The 18,933-nt window shown below is 41.3% G+C and overlaps 2 protein-coding genes across 5 annotated transcripts in view; both read left to right on the top strand.

The window, feature by feature from the left end:
- The window catches only part of ccdc107 (coiled-coil domain containing 107), a 50,799-nt gene extending 39,903 nt beyond the window's left edge, over nt 1-10,896 (top strand). For both annotated transcript variants that reach the window (XM_063058354.1, XM_063058353.1), the window contains 2 exons: nt 1,807-1,904; nt 7,116-10,896. In XM_063058354.1, coding sequence (XP_062914424.1) covers nt 1,807-1,904; nt 7,116-7,408 — 391 coding nt within the window. In that variant the 3' untranslated portion in view covers nt 7,409-10,896. The remainder of the gene's footprint in view (nt 1-1,806; nt 1,905-7,115) is intronic.
- Nucleotides 10,897-14,082: 3,186 nt separating this feature from the next.
- Nucleotides 14,083-18,933, top strand: part of caps2 (calcyphosine 2) — a 60,410-nt gene continuing 55,559 nt past the window's right edge. For 2 of the 3 annotated variants that reach the window (XM_063058366.1, XM_063058363.1), the window contains exons 1-3: nt 14,083-14,221; nt 14,331-14,408; nt 17,153-17,199. In XM_063058366.1, coding sequence (XP_062914436.1) covers nt 14,346-14,408; nt 17,153-17,199 — 110 coding nt within the window. In that variant the 5' untranslated portion in view covers nt 14,083-14,221; nt 14,331-14,345. The remainder of the gene's footprint in view (nt 14,222-14,330; nt 14,409-17,152; nt 17,200-18,933) is intronic. The other variant, XM_063058365.1, reaches the window with a different exon arrangement.

Below are 18,933 nucleotides of genomic sequence, written 5' to 3' on the forward strand. Positions count from 1 at the left end.
TCCATATATTTTCTTCTTTGCCTTCTTCTTCTGCGTTTCCCAGGCATATGGCCTTGTAATGTAAGGCATTCTATTTCTCCCTTTCTGATGACATGGCCCAAGAATTTAGGTTTCCTCTCATTTAATGTTCTCATTAAAGATCTTTTTTGTATGGGCACGTTGGAGTACTGTCTCATTAGTTACCCTACCTGTATATGATATTTTCAGCATTCTTCTAAGAAACCACATTTCTGTTGCTTCTAAGTTTCTTTGGAGTTTTAGTGTTATGGTCCATGTTAGGAAGCATACAGCGAGATTGACCAGATGTAACATTTTAGTAGCCTATGCCTTGTTGTCATAGAAATGTGTCTGTTGGTAAAAATGGGTTTCATTTTTTGGAAGTTGGTTTGGCAATGGCAATTCTTCTTTTTATTTCTACTTTACTTCTAACATCTTGTGATATAAAGCTGCCAAGGTAATTAAAGCTGGTCTTCTGTTCATCTCTTGGTTACCGACGTACAATTGGTAGTTGGGAGTATCCTGCTGTTTTGATATTACCATACATTTGTTTTTTATTACAGTTGATGGTTAGACCAAAATCTGCACTTGTTTGTACTACCTTGTCTAGGAGGATTTGTAGGTCTTCTGCAGCACTTGCTATTAGGGTGGTATCGTCTGCATATCTTATATTGTTGATGTTAACACCTCCGATTTTTATCCCATCTAGGCCTTCTATTTCTCCTGAGAATCATTTCACTATAGATATTAAATAATTCCGGTGAGGCGATGCATCCCTGTCTAACTCCTCTTTGGATTGTAGTCCAACTGCTTATATTATCATCAATTTTTACCGCCACCGTTTGATTCCAATATAAATTTTGAAGCAGTTGTTGGTCCCTTCCATCAATGTTTAGCTTAGTGAGAATTTGAAATAATTTTTCATGTTGCACTTTGTCAAATGCTTTAGTGAAATCAATAAAACGTAAAAAGACATCACTTTGATATTTATTTGCTCTTTCTGAAAGCATTCATTGTATGAAAATTGCGTTCCTAGTTCCTCTATCCTCAATAAACCCATATTGCAGTTTAGAAGTTTCTGGTCTTAACTTGTTTTTAATATGACTCCGAACAATTCTCAACAAAATCTTTATTATGTGACTCATAAGACTGCTCGTTCTATAATTTTCACAGTCAATAGTTCCAGGAATTTTTGGCAGAGTTTTAAATACTGATTTCAAGAGATCATCAGGCAATACACCAAACTCATATGCCATTCAAAAAGAACAGTTGGGCAGAAAATGTTAAAACAATACCTCGCCAACAAGTTAGGAAGGAGTAAATGTAAGTGATTCTGAAACATCGCCTGTTTATTTCCTTCCATAGATGCTGCCTGTCCTGGTGAGTTCGTCTAGCATTTTGTGTGTGGAGTTATAAAAGAGTGCATGTAATAGTTAATATTGAGGGCCAGGTGGTTCATTGATGTTGTGTGCTGGTGACTGAGCAATGCCATTAAAAAATGCATTTACCTGTGAATGTGCTGGCTTTTTTTATTCCTACTAAGTTTAGCACAGTGTTAGTAACTAGTAAGTAAATACCACAACCTCATTCACATGCAGTTAATTTGGTACTGTCTGTTTGTACTGTCTATAGGTATTTCATTGTGGTCCAGCCTGTACCACTATAACCTATGATTCTTGTGTTTAATTTTATTGATAAAGATAATGAATAATTTGCTCCCTGGCTTCACTCTGAACAACATATGCAGGTGATTATATTTTGCCATGCTTAAATGTAACTGTAGGTTTTGTGGTTTTGAATTCACTACAGTGTCAACGCTGTTGCTTCCGGGCAGAAGAATGAAATTGCGATACAGCTTCAAGAAATAAGAAAACTGATAAAAGAGAGGCAGGAACCTGATATTGATGGTAAAATTATTGTTGTGTGTGTGTATATATTGTAAAGTTTTGGGGTGATAATTCGTTTCAAGTTTGCTGCTGTTAGCATAAATATGGTAGTGTTTGCTTCCCCTTCTCTGATTAACCCGGACAATGAACCAACCCGTGAACACTACCTCACTATACTTGCTGTCTTTTTGCATGACTTATTTAACTTACGTACAGTGCCTATAAGAAGTATTCTCCTCCTTTGGAAGTTTTCTTGTTTTTATTGTTCTATAGCACTGAATCACAGTGGATTTAATTTGGCTTTTCTTGACACTGATCAATAGAAAAAGTCTCTTTTGTGTCAAAGTGAAAACCGATCTCTACAAAGTGATCTAAATTAATTACAAATATAAAACAAAATAATTGATTGCATAAGTATTTACTATGACACACCATATCATCACTGGTGCAGCCAATTGGTTTTAGAAGTCACACTGTTAGTTAAATGGAGATCACCTGTGTGCAGTCAAGGTGTTTAATTTGATTTAGTAAAAATACACCTGTATCTGGAAGGTCCCACTGCTCGTGAGTCAGTATCCTGGCGAAAATTACACCATAAAGACTAAAGAACACTCCAAGCAACTCCGCAAAAAGATTATTGAAAAGCACAAGTCAGAAGATAGATACAAGAACATTTCCAAGTCACTGAATATCCCTTGGAGTATAGTTGGCAATCATCAAGAAATGGAAAGAATATGGCACAGCCGTAAATCTGCCTAGAGCAGGCTGTCCTCAAAAACTGAGTGACTGTGCAAGAAGGGGACTAGTGAGGGAGGCCACCAAGAGACCTATGACAATTCTGGAGGAGTTACAAGCTTCAGTGGCTGAGATGGAAGCGATTGTATATAGAACAACTGTTGCTCGGGTGCTTCAGCAGTCGCAGCTTTATGGGAGAGTGGCAAAGAGAAAACCACTGTTGAAAAAAAACCTCACATGAAGTCTCGGCTGGAGCTTGCCAGAAGGCACGTGGGACTCTCTGAAGTCAGCTAGAAGAAGGTTTTGTGGTCTGATGAAACCACAATTGAGCTTTTGGCCATCAGACTAAACGCTATGTTTGGCATATGCCAAACACCATAAATTATCAAAAACACACCATCCCTACTGTGAAGCATGGTGGTGGCTGCATCATGCTGTGGGGATGCTTCACTGCAGCAAGCCCTGGGAGGATCATGAAGCAAAATGAAAGAAAATCCTGGAGGAAAACCTGTGCAGTCTGCAAGAGAACTGTGTCATGGAAGATTTGTTTTGCTGCAAGACAATGATTCCAAGCATAAAGCCGAAGCTACACAGGAATGGCTTAAAAACAACAAAGTAATGTCCTGGAGTGGCAAGTCAAGAGTCCAGAACTCATTCCCATTGAGAATTTGTGGCTGGAATTGAAAAAGACTGTTTACTCACGATCCCCATGTAATCTGACAGAACTTGAACAGTTTTGTAAAGAAGAATAGGGAAAATTGTAGTATCCAAATGTGCAAAGCTGACAGAGACCTATCCACGTAGACTCAAGGTTGTAATTGCTGTCAAAGGTGCATCTACTAAATACAGACTTGAAGGGGTGAGTAATTATGCAATCAATTATTTTGTGTTTAATAATTATAATAAGTTTCAACCAATTTGAAGAAATTTGTTTTCACTTTGCCACGGAAGAGGTTTTTTTTTGTTGATCATTGTCAAAAAAGCCAAATTAAATCCACTTTGATTCAATGTTGTAAAGCAATAGAACATGAAAATTTCCAAGGTAGGTGAATACTTCTTATAGGCACTGCATATGTGTTTTATAGTAGAACATAGAAAGAACATAGAAAACCTACAGCACAATACAGGCCCTTTGGACAAAGCTTGCCGAACATGCCCTTACCTTAGAAATTACCTAGGGTTACCCATAGCCCTCTATTTTTCTGAGCTCCACGTACCTGTCCAGGAGTCTCTTAAAGGACCCTATCATATCCGGCTCCACCACTGTTTCCGGCAGCCCATTCCATGCACTCACCATTCTCCGCGTTTAAAAAAAGAAATGTGCCCCTGACACCTCCTCTGTACCTGCTTCCAAGCACCTTAAAATGGTGCCCCCTCATGCTAGCCATTTCAGCCCTGGGAAAAAGCCTCTGACTATCCACAGAATCAATGCCTCTCGTCATCTTATACACCTCTGTCAGGTCACCTCTCATCCTCCGTCGCTCCAAGGAAAAAAGGCCAAGTTCACTCAACCTATTCTCATAAGGCATGCTCCCCCATCCAGGCAACATCCTTGTAAATCTCCTCTGCATCCTTTCTATAGTTTCCACATCCTTCCTGTAGTGAGGCGACCAGAACTGAGTGCAGTACCCCAAGTGGGGTCTGACCAGGGTCCTATATAGCTGCAACATTACCTCTCGGCTCCTAAACTCAATCCCACAATTGATGAAGGCCAGTGCACCATATGCTTTCTTAACCACAGAGTCAACCTGCGCAGCAGCTTTGAGTGTCCGATGGACTCGGACCCCAAGATCCCTCTAATCCTCCACACTGCCAAGAGTCTTGCCATTAATACTATATTCTGTCATCATATTTGATCTACCAAAATGAACCACTTCACACTTACCTGGGTGAACTCCATCTGCCACATCTCAGCCCAGTTTTGCATCCTATCATTGTCCCGCTGTAACCTCTGACAGCCCTCCACGCTATCCACAACACCTCCAACCTTGTGTCATCAGCAAATTTACTAACCCATCCCTCCACTTCCTTCAAAATCGCAAACACGAGGAAATCTGCAGTTGGTGGAAATTCAAGCAACACACACAAAATGCTGGTGGAACATAGTAGGCCAGACAGCATCCATAGGAAGAATCACCGTCGACGTTTCGGGCCGAGACCCTTCGTCAGGACTAACTGAAAGAAGAGATAGTACTCTTACTATCTATGGATGCTGTTTGGCCTGCTGCATTCCACCAGCGTTTTGTGTGTGTTCCTTCACTTTCTTATCCAGGTCATTTATAAAAATCACAAAGTGTAGGGGTCCCAGAACAGATCCCTGAGGCACACCACTGGTCACCGGCCTCCATGCAGAATATGACTCGTCTACGACCACTCTTTGCCATCTGTGGGCAAGCCAGTTCTGGATCCACAAAGTCAGCGGTCCCCAACCACCGGGCCGCAGAGCATGTGCTACCAGGCCGCGAGGAAACGATATGATTTGGCGATATGAGTCAGCTGCACCTATCCTCATTCCCTGTCACGGTCACAGTTGAGCTTGAACGCGTGCGAGGTCATTACGCAAGTGTCATCCATGTCAGCGCGGGAAGGAGATCAACTCCTCGAGCTTGCAAATGACGGCTGGCTGAAAAGTATGTTTGACATAACATCTGTGCTGGCATTCTGGATCAAAGTCAAGGCTGAATATCCTGAGATAGCCACGAAAGCACTGAAAACGTTGCTTCCATTTCCAATGTATCTCTGCAATGAATGCAACGAAAACTAAACTGCGGAATAAACTGGACATAAGGAACCCCCTTCGAGTATCGCTGTCTCCCGTCACCCCTCGATGGGACCGACTTGTTGCAGGGAAACAAGCCCAGGGCTCCCACTGATTCAGCGATATTGGTGTGTTATAATTATTTTATATGTTCATACGGGGAAAATATGTGCAGTGTGTTTAATATCTTAAAATGTTATGATGCTATTGACTTATAAGTGACCTATATAACCGATTAACAATTACAGCACGGAAATAGGCGATCTCGGCCCTTCTAGCCCGTGCCGAACGCTACTCTCACCTAGTCCTGCCGACCTGCACTCAGCCCATAACCCTCCATTCCTTTTCTGTCCATATAGCTATCCAATTTTTCTTTAAATGATAATATCGAACCTGCCTCTACCATTTCTACTGGAAGTTCGTTCAACACTTACTTCAAGCTCCCCTGATAATTGACTTATCACTATATTCATGTGAGGAAAATATGCACTGTGTGTTTAATATTAAATGCGTTAGATAAACCCTTTTAGAAACGAAATTGAGTGTATTAGCCACTTATCACTTATATTCCGGTCGTGATTAACAACCACCCCCAACCCCCCAATCGAACAGAATCGCCAAAAACGATTTGCCGGGGGGGGGGGTAGAATCGGCAGATCACGCATGCGCACTGGTGCCCTCGCAAGGCTTCATGGTCATTGTAGTCTTTCTCGGGGCAAACACAATGTATTTGACTGCAACTCTGTCCATTGGCAACCTGACACCACCCCCCCCCCCCGCACCGGTCGGCCGGTCCGCAGTGCAAAAAAGGTTGGGGACCCCTGCACAAAGCAATGTACCCTTGGATCCCATGCCTCCTTACTTTCTCAATAAGCCTTGCATGGGGTACCTTGTCAAATGCCTTGCTGGAATCCATATACACTACATCTACTGCTCTACCTTCGTCAATGTGGTTAATCAACTTGTAACCTGTAGTTCTTTTATGAATTGTACTATACGCTGCTGCAAAGCAACAAATTTCTCAACATATGTTAGTGATAATAAACCTGATTCACATTCCTTTAAACACATCTTTTTGACCATGCATGTTGTCATCTTCCCCTTATGTTTCACAAGTGTGAAAATTAATCTTGATTATTCTCAGGTAAAATTCCCTGGGATTTTTAATCTTAAAGTTGCTACACCAATGTAATTTGTTGTTCTTGAATTGTGGTGGTAATCAGTTATCTTTAACCTTTTTGAAAATGAGAAAAAAATAGGAAATTTTGAAACAAAATTATTTTAAAAAGTAAGTTTTCTCTTGTGGCATAGAACAGTACAGGCTGTTGTGCTGACCTTTTAACGTACTTGGCAAGTGCATTTTAACCTTCTGTCACACATAACCCTTTAATTTTCTTTCATCCATGTGCATATCTAAGAGACTTAGAAAATCCTGATGTAACTGTCTCTACCACTACCCCGGTGGCATGTTCCATGGAACCATTGCTCTATGAAAAAAAGCTACTGTACCTCTGACATTCCACCCCCCTTCACTTTTCCCTCCAATTCCCTTAAAATTACACCCTTTGGTATTATCCTGTCTTGGGAAAAGTCTCTGGCTGTCAACTATATCTAACGCTCTTGTCATCTTATACACACACCTTTATTGAGTAAGCGTAGATGTAATTGTGGTTTTGTAAATATTATTAGTTTAAAATCCTGTTCAGAATTTTAATCTAAACATTTTCTTCCCATCCTAGAGGAAATGCTTTCTATCTCTAAGAAATTCGAAGGGTATATCCAGGATGCTGCAAAAGAGACACGGCTGAGTGAAGATCAGACCTTCCTGGAGAATGGGGAAGATTTATTAGAAGACGGTGATTCAATAAACAGCAAAGTGTTTACATCATCGTTTCTCGATGAGTCTGAGTCTGTGGACAGCACTTCTGAAGAGGACTCTGAGGGGGACTTTGAAGCCCTGGAGGATTTGCCAGAAAATAATGGGATCATGGAGTTGAGAAAACGCAACAAAGTGAATGAGTTTGTGAAATGAGTTGCTGTGTGTTTCTCTTCCATCTTATTGATTCATTTTGGTTGTTATTTAGATTCATGTGATTGATTTACTACTATTTAAAACACTCAGGTAGCACATATATTTTATTACCTCTACAATATATACTGAAGTATAGTAAGTATCATCTTGGTCTTTTGTAGCTAACATTATTTTCTTTCTTGAGGGTACTGATGTTTATGTATATATAAATTTCACTAATGAAAATATGTCAGTATTTCATTATTTAATCAATTCTTAATTGTAAATTGAGTGTCCATTGAATTACTATGTACATAATTGAAAAAAACATTTTAAGAGAGATACAATAGTAATAGGCTCTAGCTGAACCGATGAATTCACACTACTCAATTACACTCATTTTACTTTAGGACCCAGAAATGGGACTTGCTGGGGAAAGCGAGTGGGTCAGATCTAGAAGTTATGAATTCGGGTCCATACATACAAGATCATTGGTGTTAGGTTCAGAGGCTAGTTGCCAAAAAAAAAGTGTCTCAAAACGTGGGGAAATCTGCAACTCATTGCTGAAGGTGTAGGGAAAGCAGAAATGTTCATCAAGTTTAGAAGTGTCCTAAAGAACACAGGAGTAGGCTACTCAGCACTTCAAGCCTGCACCACCAACCAATATGATCATGGCTGATCTATGCTGGCCTCCCCAACTCCTTGACCTTTTAAATATTATCTCTATCCAGTTTAAAGGAGGTGAGTGGTGACTTGATAGAGGTGTACACAATTGATAAGAGGCATAGATCTAGCAGACAGCCAGAGACGTTTTTCCAGGGCAGAAATAGCTAATACTGTACAAGGGGGCATGATTTTAATGTGATTGGAGGAAAGTACAGAGTGGATATCAGAGTTTTTTTTACACAGAATGGTGGGTGTATGAAATGGTCTGGCAGGGGTGGTGATAGAAGCTCACAGAAGGATATTTCAGAAACTTGGATAGGGCATGGGGATGACAGAAAAACGATGGGCTATGTAGGAGGGAAGGGTTAGATTGATCTTGGAGTAGGTTAAAGGGTCAGCACACATCATGGGCCGAAGAGTCTGCTCTGTGCTGTAATGCTCTATGTACAGTAACTGTTTAAAATGCTCTGGCCTTCCCCAGGAGAGATCCACTATCCCCTGTGAGAAAAAACATGTAGGAACATTAGTTTGAAGTGACTGACTCTGTTTTGCAGTTAGGCTTCCTTTTGCAGGGTTTTCCTGCTAGTAGAAACATATCAACATCTGCCCCCTTGGTTCTTGTATGTTTGAATAAGATCAATCCCCATTCTTTTAAACTCCAAGGAATACAGAGCCAAATTGTCCAACCCTTTTCATACAAGAAGTTAGTGTGATGGGTCACCTCTGGACTGCCTCCAAAGCTAATGTAAACCTTAATTTTTAGCTAAGAGGACCAAAACTATGTGCCGTCTTCCAAAATGGCCCCACCAACAAGAGGACTTAAGGCACTTTAATCTCCAGGACACCTGAATGGCCCCACCAACAAGAGGACTTAAGGCACTTTAATCTCCAGGACACCTTGCAGTGTGATTGGGCTGAATCTTTTTACAACGAGGAATGTTTGCAATAATCCATGTATTTAATGGCATAAAATATAAATGAGATTGTGCAGATGCTGAGAATGAGATGCTGGAGGAACTCAGCAAGTTGGGCAGCATCAGTGGAGGGGAATAAACAGTCACTAGGGCTGAAATCCTTCATTCAGATTCTAAACTAATGATACTATGGTTATTGGTTTTTATCTTGTCACACACATTGAGGCTGCTGCTCTGATGAGAACAGTTTTGCATTGGATAAATTTTGAAGGTCTAATTTATTCAAGTGCTCTTCTGCATTGTGAATTATGGTTCATTCAGTCAGGAGTTACTATTTCATGACACAATACAGAACAAAACAATCTAATGTCTTTGCATATAGATGTTAAGATTTTTAAGGAAGATTTAGAGTAAATTTACATAATCTTATGATCAAGGAAAAGTATTGCTTTCGTAGCAGCAATTGAGTAGGTACAGTACAAAAGGCACACCTTTCTTTCAAATTGAGCAAGATAGTTTTTGGAATGCCTTCAGCTTTCTTTTTTGTTCCATTGGTTTGATTCTTCATCTTTCTGTGATCTTCCTGTTGATTTTTTATTACCTGCTATAAAGTAAATTGTGTTTACTGTACTTAAGTATATTAATCATTGTAAAAAATAACTTAAATGCTCTTTCAATTAGTTCAAAACTTGAACTTGTCAAAATGTACTGTGTGTGTATAAAAATGTAAGGGCGTAAAATCGGCAATGAAAGGAATGGGATTACACCGCACTTTCCAGAAAAGAGTTCAAAGTAAATTTATTGTCAAAGTACATATATGTCACCTTGAGATTCATTTTCTTGTAGGCATTCACTGTAGAACAGAGAAATACAATAGAATCAGTGAAAAACTACAGGCATACTGAGAAATACCAATGTGCAAATTTTTTAAAAATGTAAATAATGTTGAATAGTCCTTGAAAGTGAATCCATAGGTTGTAGAATCAGTTCAGGGTTGTAGTGGATGAAGTTTTCCATGCTGATTTAGGACTCGGAACCTGGTGGTTTTTGGACCCAAGGGCTCCTGTACCTTCTTCCCAATGGCAGTAGTGGGAACAGAGCATAGCCTGAATGATGGGGGTCCTTGATAATGGATGCTGCTTTCTTTTGGCAGCGCTCCTTGTAGATGTTCTGCATGGTGGGGAGGACTTTGCCTGTGATGGACTGGGCTGTGTCCACCATTCTATTGTAGACTTTCTGTTCGTGGGCTTTGGTGTTTCCATATCAGGCTGTGAGGCTACTAGTCAGGATACTCTCCACTGTGCATCTACAGAAGTTTTTGTCAGAGTTTTAGAAGACATGTAGAATCTGCACAAACTTCTAAGACAGTAGAGGTGTTGTGTTGCCTTCTTTGTGAAGGCACTAATGTGCTGGTCCTAGAATAATATATCTTGATATAACTTCTATAGATGTACCGTGGAGAGCATTCTGACAGGCTGCATCACTGTGGAGGGGGGCTACTGCACAGGACTGAAAGAAGCTGCAGAGGGTTGTAAATTTAGTTGCCTCCATCTTGAGTATTAGCCTACTAAATACCCAGAACGTCTTCAAGCAATGGTGTCTCAGAAAGGCAGTGTCCATTATTACGGACCTCCAGCACCCAGGGCATGCCCTTTTCTCACTGTTACTATCAAGTAGGAGGTACAGAAGCCTGAAGGCACACTCAGTGATTCAGGAACAGCTTCTCCCCTCTGCCATCCGATTCCTAAATGGACATTGAACCCATGAACACTAGCTCACTTTGTTAATGTACAATTATTTCTGTTTTTTGCACAATTTTAATCTATTCCAATCACATACTGTAAATTTATTTATTTTCTTCTACATTATGTATTGCATTGAACCACTGCTGCTAAGTTAACATGCTGGTGATAATAAACCTGATTCTGATTCTGATATAATGACGTAAAGGACTTTAAAGTTACTGACCCTGTTCCCCTCCTATCCCTTTATGAGGACTGGCTCACGGACTTCTGGTGTCTTCTTCCTGTAGTCAATAATCAGCTCATGGCCTAAGATCAAAAAGGCATAGAAGCAGAATTAGGCCATTCTGCCCATTTCATCATCGCTGATTTATCATCCCTCTCAACCCAATTCTCCTGCTTTCTCCCCATCACCTTTGTACCCCTTACTAAACAAGATGGCATTAATCTCTTTTAAATATACCCAATGACTTTGCCTTCACAGCCATTGGTGGCAATGAATTTCACAGATTCACCATCTTTACAAAGTTCTCATCTCTATTCTAAATAGACATTCCACTATTCTGAGGCTGTGTCCTCTGGTCCCAAGCTCCCCAACTGTAGGAAATATCCTCTTCACTTCCACTTTATTTAGGCCTTTAAATATTCAATAGGGTTCAATGAGATCCCCCTCATTCTTTTGAACTCCAGTGAATACAGGCCCAGGGCCACCAAATGCTCTACCCATATTGACCTTTTCATTCCCAGGATAATTATTGTGCACTGCCTCTGGACTGTCTCCAATGCCAGAACAGCTTTTCTTTCAGAAGGGGCTCAAAACTGCTCACAATGCTTCAACTGCAGATTGATCAATGTTTTATAAAGCCTCAGTATTATATCCTTGCTCTTACATTCTAGTCCTCTCAAAATGAATGCTAGCATTGCATTTGCCTTCCTTGCTGCCAATTCAACTTGCAAGTTGACCTTTATGGAACCCTGCACAAGGATCCCCAAGTCCCTCTGCACCACTAATTTTTGAAATTTCTCCCCATTTACAAAATAGCCCATAACTTTATTCCATTTACCAAAGTGCATGACTATACACTCCCCTACACTACATTCCATCAGCCACATTTTGCTCATTTGCCCAATCTGCTTAAGTCCTTCTGCAGATTCCCTGCCTTCCTTCTATCTTCGTTTTGTCTGCAAACTTGTACACAAAGCCATCAATTCTGCCATCAAAATCATTCACATATGAAAAGGAGTGGTCCTATCACTATTAGTCAACAGTAGCCATCCAGAAAATGCCCCTTCATTTCCACTCTTTGCCTTGTACCAGTCGACCGATCTTCTATCCATGTTATTATCTTTCCTGTCATAACATGGGTTCTTGTTTGGTAACCTCATATGTGGCACCTTGCCAAATTCCTTCTGAAAATCCAAGTAAGCTACATCCACTGACCCTTCTTTCACTACCCTGCCTGTTATTTCCTCAAAGAATTCCAACAGATTTGTCAGGCAAGATTTCCCCTTAAGAGACCATGCTGACTTTGGCCTGTTTTATTATGTGCCTCCAAGTAACTTTAAATCATATCCTTATAATGGACTGCAACGTCTTCTCAACCGCCGAAGTCGGGTTAATTTCCTTTCTTCTGCCTCCCTCTTAAAGGGTAGCGTGCCATTTGCAAATTTTTGTCCTCTGGAACCATCCAGGGGGTCAGTGTGGACATGGTGGAGGATTACAAATACCTGGGGATACGAATTGACAATAAACTGGACTGGTCAAAGAACACTGAGGCTGTCTACAAGAAGGGTCAGAGCCGTCTCTATTTCCTGAGGAGACTGAGGTCCTTTAACATCTGCCGGACGATGCTGAGGGTGTTCTACGAGTCTGTGGTGGCCAGTGCTATCAAGTTTGCTGTTGTGTGCTGGGGCAGCAGGATGAGGGTAGCAGACACCAACAGAATCAACAAAGCTTATTTGTAAGGCCAGTGATGTTGTGGGGATGGAACTGGACCCTCTCACGGTGGTGTCTGAAAAGAGGATGCTGTCTAAGTTGCATGCCATCTTGGACAATGTCTCCCATCCACTACATAATGTACTGGGTGGGCACAGGAGTAGATTCAGCCAGAGACTCATTCCTCCAAGATGCAGCACAGAGCGTCATAGGAAGTCATTCGCGCCTGTGGCCATCAGATTTTACAACTCCTCCCTTGGAGGGTCAGACACCCTGTGCCGATAGGCTGGTCCTGGATTTATTTCGTAATTTACTGGCATAATTTACATATTACTATTTAACTATTTATGGTTCTATTACTATTTATTATTTATGATGCAACTGTAACAAAAAACAATTTCCCCCTGGGATCAATAAAGTATGACTATGACTATGACATTCCAGAATCCAGTGATTCTTAAAAGATCATTAATAATGCCTCCATAATCTTTTCAGCTATCTGTTTCAGAACACTGGGGTGTTCAGCCAGCTTTTCAACCTCCCTCTTATATGATGATTCGTGATCACCTTTGATTCTGCCAGCAATACTGGTGTTGTCTGACTTTTGCAAACTTCTGTGCTATTCAAGCAGATAACGGCTATCGCTTGTTTCCATGGTAACCCTGGTCTTATCCTATCAATGATATCTCTCTTGTCTACTCCTTATCCTCTGTATCTCAAACAAAATGTGTTCTCTTTTGCGGTTGTCGTGGAGCTTCTTTTGTCCACATTATACTGTAATGATTCTCAGCATAACTACATTTTTTTTACTTTTTCCTAATTTATATTAAAAAAAAACATTAATTTTATTGTGATCTGGAATGCAATGCTCAGAATGATACCGGAAGCAAAATAAACAGTAACATTCTTAAGAAATTAGATACACTGCCGAGTATGTTGAAGGCGCGAGGTTGCTAATCGCTTTAATCAACTATTCATAGCCTAGGTGCAATAATTATGTGACAAATCCTGTGGTAAACCACAGAAATTCGGCTGAATACTGCTTTGCAGTACTGCGGGACTGCCGCGTTGTTGGAGAGGTGGAATTTCAGTTAAAGATGTTGAATCAATTCACTCTCGGATTGCTTTGACGTATTGTTCTGGTGCATTGGCCATTATTTTCCACTCACTACTAAAACAGATAATGTCACGGTACAATTCATGTAAATTGTTGTCTTTCTCACAGTCGCAATTATATGACTTTCTTGGCTTGAAACTTTCTGAAAAGCGATAAACTATACTATGAAAATACAAGTTTTAGGTATAAAATTTTCCAGACTGACGTTTCTTAGCATGTTGAGCTGCATCACCGATCCTTTTCAAACCGATGCCCAGGGAACAAGGAGCAGTGAACAGCAATTCCTCGTACACTGTTTGGCGCATGGGCATTAGGGTCCCGGAAGCCCTGGGCCGAGAAAACTGACGCGAGGGGCAGGTCGTCATGGCAACGCGCATTGGTCGAGGTGGGGTAGTCGCCAGGTGAGTGGTAGGCGGCGGGCACTGACGTCAGTGGACAGGCCAGGTGAACCCACCCCAGGTTTGTGTAACCCTGATCCTTTGGTTGTGCATTCCCAACAGTTCATGATGTGTGTCGTGTAAAAACGATCTGCTAATTTTTTTTTGGTGCGGGTGTCTTATTTTTACAGAATTGACCATTTAAAATGGATCTAGAAGTAAAAGGCGTTGGGACATCAAGGAACGGGGGCCGACAGAAATCAGCTCAGGTACACTCACAGGAAAATTGGGAGCTAAACACTTAAACATGTACAGAGTTATGAAAAACGAGGCCGGACAAAGATGTTTGATGTTTGGTCAATTATTGTTACACGTTATGAGGTACGGTGCAAGGCTTTGTTTTGCATGGAATTCAGTAAGATCATTTCATCACATCAGTACATCGAGGTAGTACGAGGGAAAGGCAACAACACTGTTTAGAATATAGGATTACAGTTACGAAGAAAGTCCAGTGCAGATAGACACACACATAAGTTGCAAGGCCATGATGAGATGGCTTGTGAGGCCCAGAGCCCATCTTAATATACAGGAGGTCCGTTCAGTTGTAATATTACAGCACGGTAGAAGCTGTCCTCGAGTCTGCTGGTACATGCTTTCATATTTTTGTAACTTCTGCCCAGTGGGATGGAGGACAAGAGAGAAGGTATGAGGTGGGCGGGATCTTTCTTTATTTTGGTTGCTTTAACAATGCACGGAGAAGTGTACATAGAATCCATGCGGGGAAGGCTGGTTTCCATGATGTGCTGAGCTGTGTCCACAACTCTGCAGTTTCTAGTAGTGTCGGGCAGAGTAGTTGCCATACCAAGCTGAGATGCATCCAGATGTTGTCTTCTGTGATGAATCTGCAAAAATTGGTGAGGGTCAAAGGAGACATGCCAAACTTCTTTAGCCTGCTGACGAAGTTGGTGCTGGTTTACCTTCTTGGGCATAGCCTCTGTGTGATGGTTCTTTCTGTCCAGTCAGAGGCACCCAAAAGAGCTTCTCAGTCCAGATGACAGATCCCTAAAGAACATAAACATCTGGAGCTGCCGCATGCTCCTCTGCCTTTAAAGCCTTCATTGCTGTCTATCAATTGATCTTCTACCTCAGTTCCATTTTCCTGATTATCCCCATATGCCTGGATTCCTTTTATAATCCAGAAGTCAGTTTGTCTCTGAGTGAACTCAATGGCAGGAGTAGATGCTGGGAGAAGCACTGAAGTCTCCGTGCAGCCACTATCACAGTCAATGCCTCCATTGCCACTGAACACTAGGCGTTCAGCTTTGAGTGACAGCTTCTTGAAAGTTACTTGTTGTTCAAGGAGGAATTATAATTGACATTGAAGCACTGTAGGAGAATGTATTGAACTTTTTGGTACATTAATCATCAAGAACAATAGCCCCATTTGCCTTTACTGAATAGATAATAGACATAGAAGACATAAACATAGAATAGTACAGCACAGTACTGGCCCTTCGGCCCACAATGTTGTGCCGACCCTCAAACCCTGCCTCCCTTATAAGCCCCCACCTTAGATTCCTCCAGTAGTAGTCTCTTAAACTTCACTAGTGTATCAGCCTCCACCACTGACTCAGGCAGTGCATTCCACGCACCAACCACTCTCTGAGTAAAAAACCTTCCTCTAATATCCCCCTTGAACTTCCCACCCCTTACCTTAAAGCCATGTCCTCTTGTATTGAACAGTGGTGCCCTGGGGAAGAGGCGCTGGCTATCCACTCTATCTATTCCTCTTATTATCTTGTACACCTCTATCAAGTCTCCTCTCATTCTCCTTCTCTCCAAAGAGTAAAGCCCTAGCTCCCTTAATCTCTGACCATAATGCATACTTTCTAAACCAGGCAGCATCCTGGTGAATCTCCTCTGTACCCTTTCCAATGCTTCCACATCCTTCCTATAGTGAGGTGACCAGAACTGGACACAGTACTCCAAGTGTGGCCTAACCAGAGTTTTATAGAGCTGCATCATTACATCGCGACTCTTAAACTCTATCCCTCGACTTATGAAAGCTAACACCCCATAAGCTTTCTTAACTACCCTATCCACCTGTGAGGCAACTTTCAGGGATCTGTGGACATGTACCCCAAGATCCCTCTGCTCCTCCACACTACCAAGTATCCTGCCATTTACTTTGTACTCTGCCTTGGAGTTTGTCCTTCCAAAGTGTACCACCTCACACTTCTCAGGGTTGAACTCCATCTGCCACTTCTCAGCCCAATTCTGCATCCTATCAATGTCTCTCTGCAATCTTTGACAATCCTCTACACTATCTACAACACCACCAACCTTTGTGTCATCTGCAAACTTGCCAACCCACCCTTCTACCCCCACATCCAATAAATAAACTATTTTGAAAGAATACAAAGTATTTCATAATTTATTGAGCTATTAAGTGCCAGAGCAAATGATTGGGACAGTTACAATAAGAGCATTTGGACAGGTATATGGATAGGAAAAGTTTAGAGAGATATGGGATAATTGTGGACAAATGGGACTAGTGTAGGTGAGCATTTTTGGTCGGCATGGATGAATTGAGCCAATGGTTTTATTTGTGTGCTGTATAATTCCATGACTCTCGCTTTTTTATTCACTTACTTTTTATTATCTGTCACACCAACTGTTTATTTATTTTCCTCTCTGTTACTTTAGTTATATCAGGACCTCACTAAACATGCAAACACGAGGAAATCTGCAGATGCTGGAAATTCAAGCAACACACATCAAAGTTGCTGGTGAATGCAGCAGGCCAGGCTCTAGGATGCTGCCTGGCCTGTTGTGTTCACCAGCAACTTTGATGTGTGCTCCTCACTAAACATGTTCAGTTTCTTGTGCTGGTTTATTTTGCTGCCTACTAGTATATGTAATTGTTATAATTTCATTTATATTTAATAATGTTGGTTCCTTTCAAATTATCATTTAGAAATAATTGGCTTTGTAAATATATTTTTCTAAATAGGGTTGGAGGATCAGTTCCAGCGTTGCTTATGGCCCACGTCCCGATGAGTAAGTCTCTGATGTTAAATTTACTAATGAGTTTATCTTTTCAACTTTGCTTTTCTTTGATATGAGATGCACTATTGGGGCCCATGGATTATTTTGGGAGAAATTAGAGTTATGAGATTCTAGCTTCTAACTAACTAAGTTTGTTTAATGAGAGGACCAGTGTGGGAAAAGAGCGATTTTGGTTGTGAGGGGTCAAAGAAGATGTGACTGAGATGTGAGATGGCGGCATGTTCAGATGCAGCGGCTTCTACGGGGCCAACCAAAGGTATTTTTGTTTTTTTTTACTATTGCAAGACCCTTCTGGACATTAAGAACTTAAAGTACTACAGGTCTACCCCATCAGCGAGTTGCTTGTTGGCAGAGAGACTGAAGGAGCTGGATTTGGTGGACTGTGTTGCTGCCTGCTTTAGAGAGGCATCAGAGTTGATGAAGGCGGTATGCAGTCTAGCAGCGGTTGATTGTCTTTATTGATTTCCTTGTGATCACAAAATCCCTTTGGACATTGGTAATGTGGAATGCTGAAAGTCTAGTTCACTGCTTTATTGACAGAACCGACAGCGGGGGAGCCTTTTGGCTTTGGTCGTAGTGAGAGCTAGGTCTCAAGCCGCAGTGTTGCCTGCTTGGAGCCGTCCAGGAGGGCGGTGTCAGATTTGGTGTTGGAGGCAGTGTGGCGTTGTGTCCATGCTGGTGTTGATACTGCCTCCAGTGTTCGTTTGACAGGAGGTCAGGTCTCAAGCCATGCTGATGCTTGTTTTCAGCTGCTGAGGAGAGAGGCATCAGAGTCAGTGCTGGAAGAACATCCATGCTGACATTGATGCTGCCCTCCAGTGTTCACTTAGCAGAATACAGCTGTGTTGTGTTCAAATGCAGACTGCTGCAACATTCATGGACTCAGGGACTTGGACTACTTTTTGTTGTGTACCTGTATTTTACTGCTATCTTATATGTGCTATGTGTTCCTTGTGCTGCGTATGACTATTGGTACTGTGTTTTGCACCTTAGCCCTCGAGTAACACTGTTTTGTTTGACTTTATTCATGGATAATCATGTATGATTGAACTTGAATGGACAATAACCTTCTTCTTTCTGATTGCCTGCAGCCAATAGCTTGTCTTTCAGGATAGCAATGATACTTTGAATAGTTTCTTCCCGCAGGCAGTAAACTGATCGACCATTAATTAACCCTCACAACCCCCTCTATCTCTTACTTCACTCACTGCACTGCAAACACTTTAAGCCATGTTTTATAATGCAGTTCACATCATTTGCTGGTATTTACGTTATTCTTGTTGTTGTTATTCCTCTCTGTGCCTTGTGACGCATCGGGTGGCAACCTTGCTGTTTCTTTAGCATTTTATCTGTTTTCTACAAGGTCGACGCTCAACTGAGCATAGATAGAAAACGTGCAAGGAGCTGGCCAGGTTTGAACCCAGGATCACTGGCCTCGAATCCAGTGCTGATGCCACTGCACCAGTGGCTGGCATTTATGTATTGATGTACATCTTATTCCATATCCATGCCTTAACCTCTAAGTTTATTTTTATATACTTCTTTATTATTACAACTATTGAATGTTTTTTATTGCATGTTGTGTCCTGACCATACACCACAACAAATTCCTAGTACATGTAAATGTATATGGAGAATCATGTTGATCTAGATGTTGCTGTTGCATAAAAAAGTAAAAAGACTTTTACTCTCGCAGCCTCAATACACTACAGCACTGTGAGCCCT

This window comes from Mobula hypostoma, chromosome 9 (assembly GCF_963921235.1).
Source record: "Mobula hypostoma chromosome 9, sMobHyp1.1, whole genome shotgun sequence".
NCBI classification, from domain to species: domain Eukaryota; kingdom Metazoa; phylum Chordata; class Chondrichthyes; order Myliobatiformes; family Myliobatidae; genus Mobula; species Mobula hypostoma.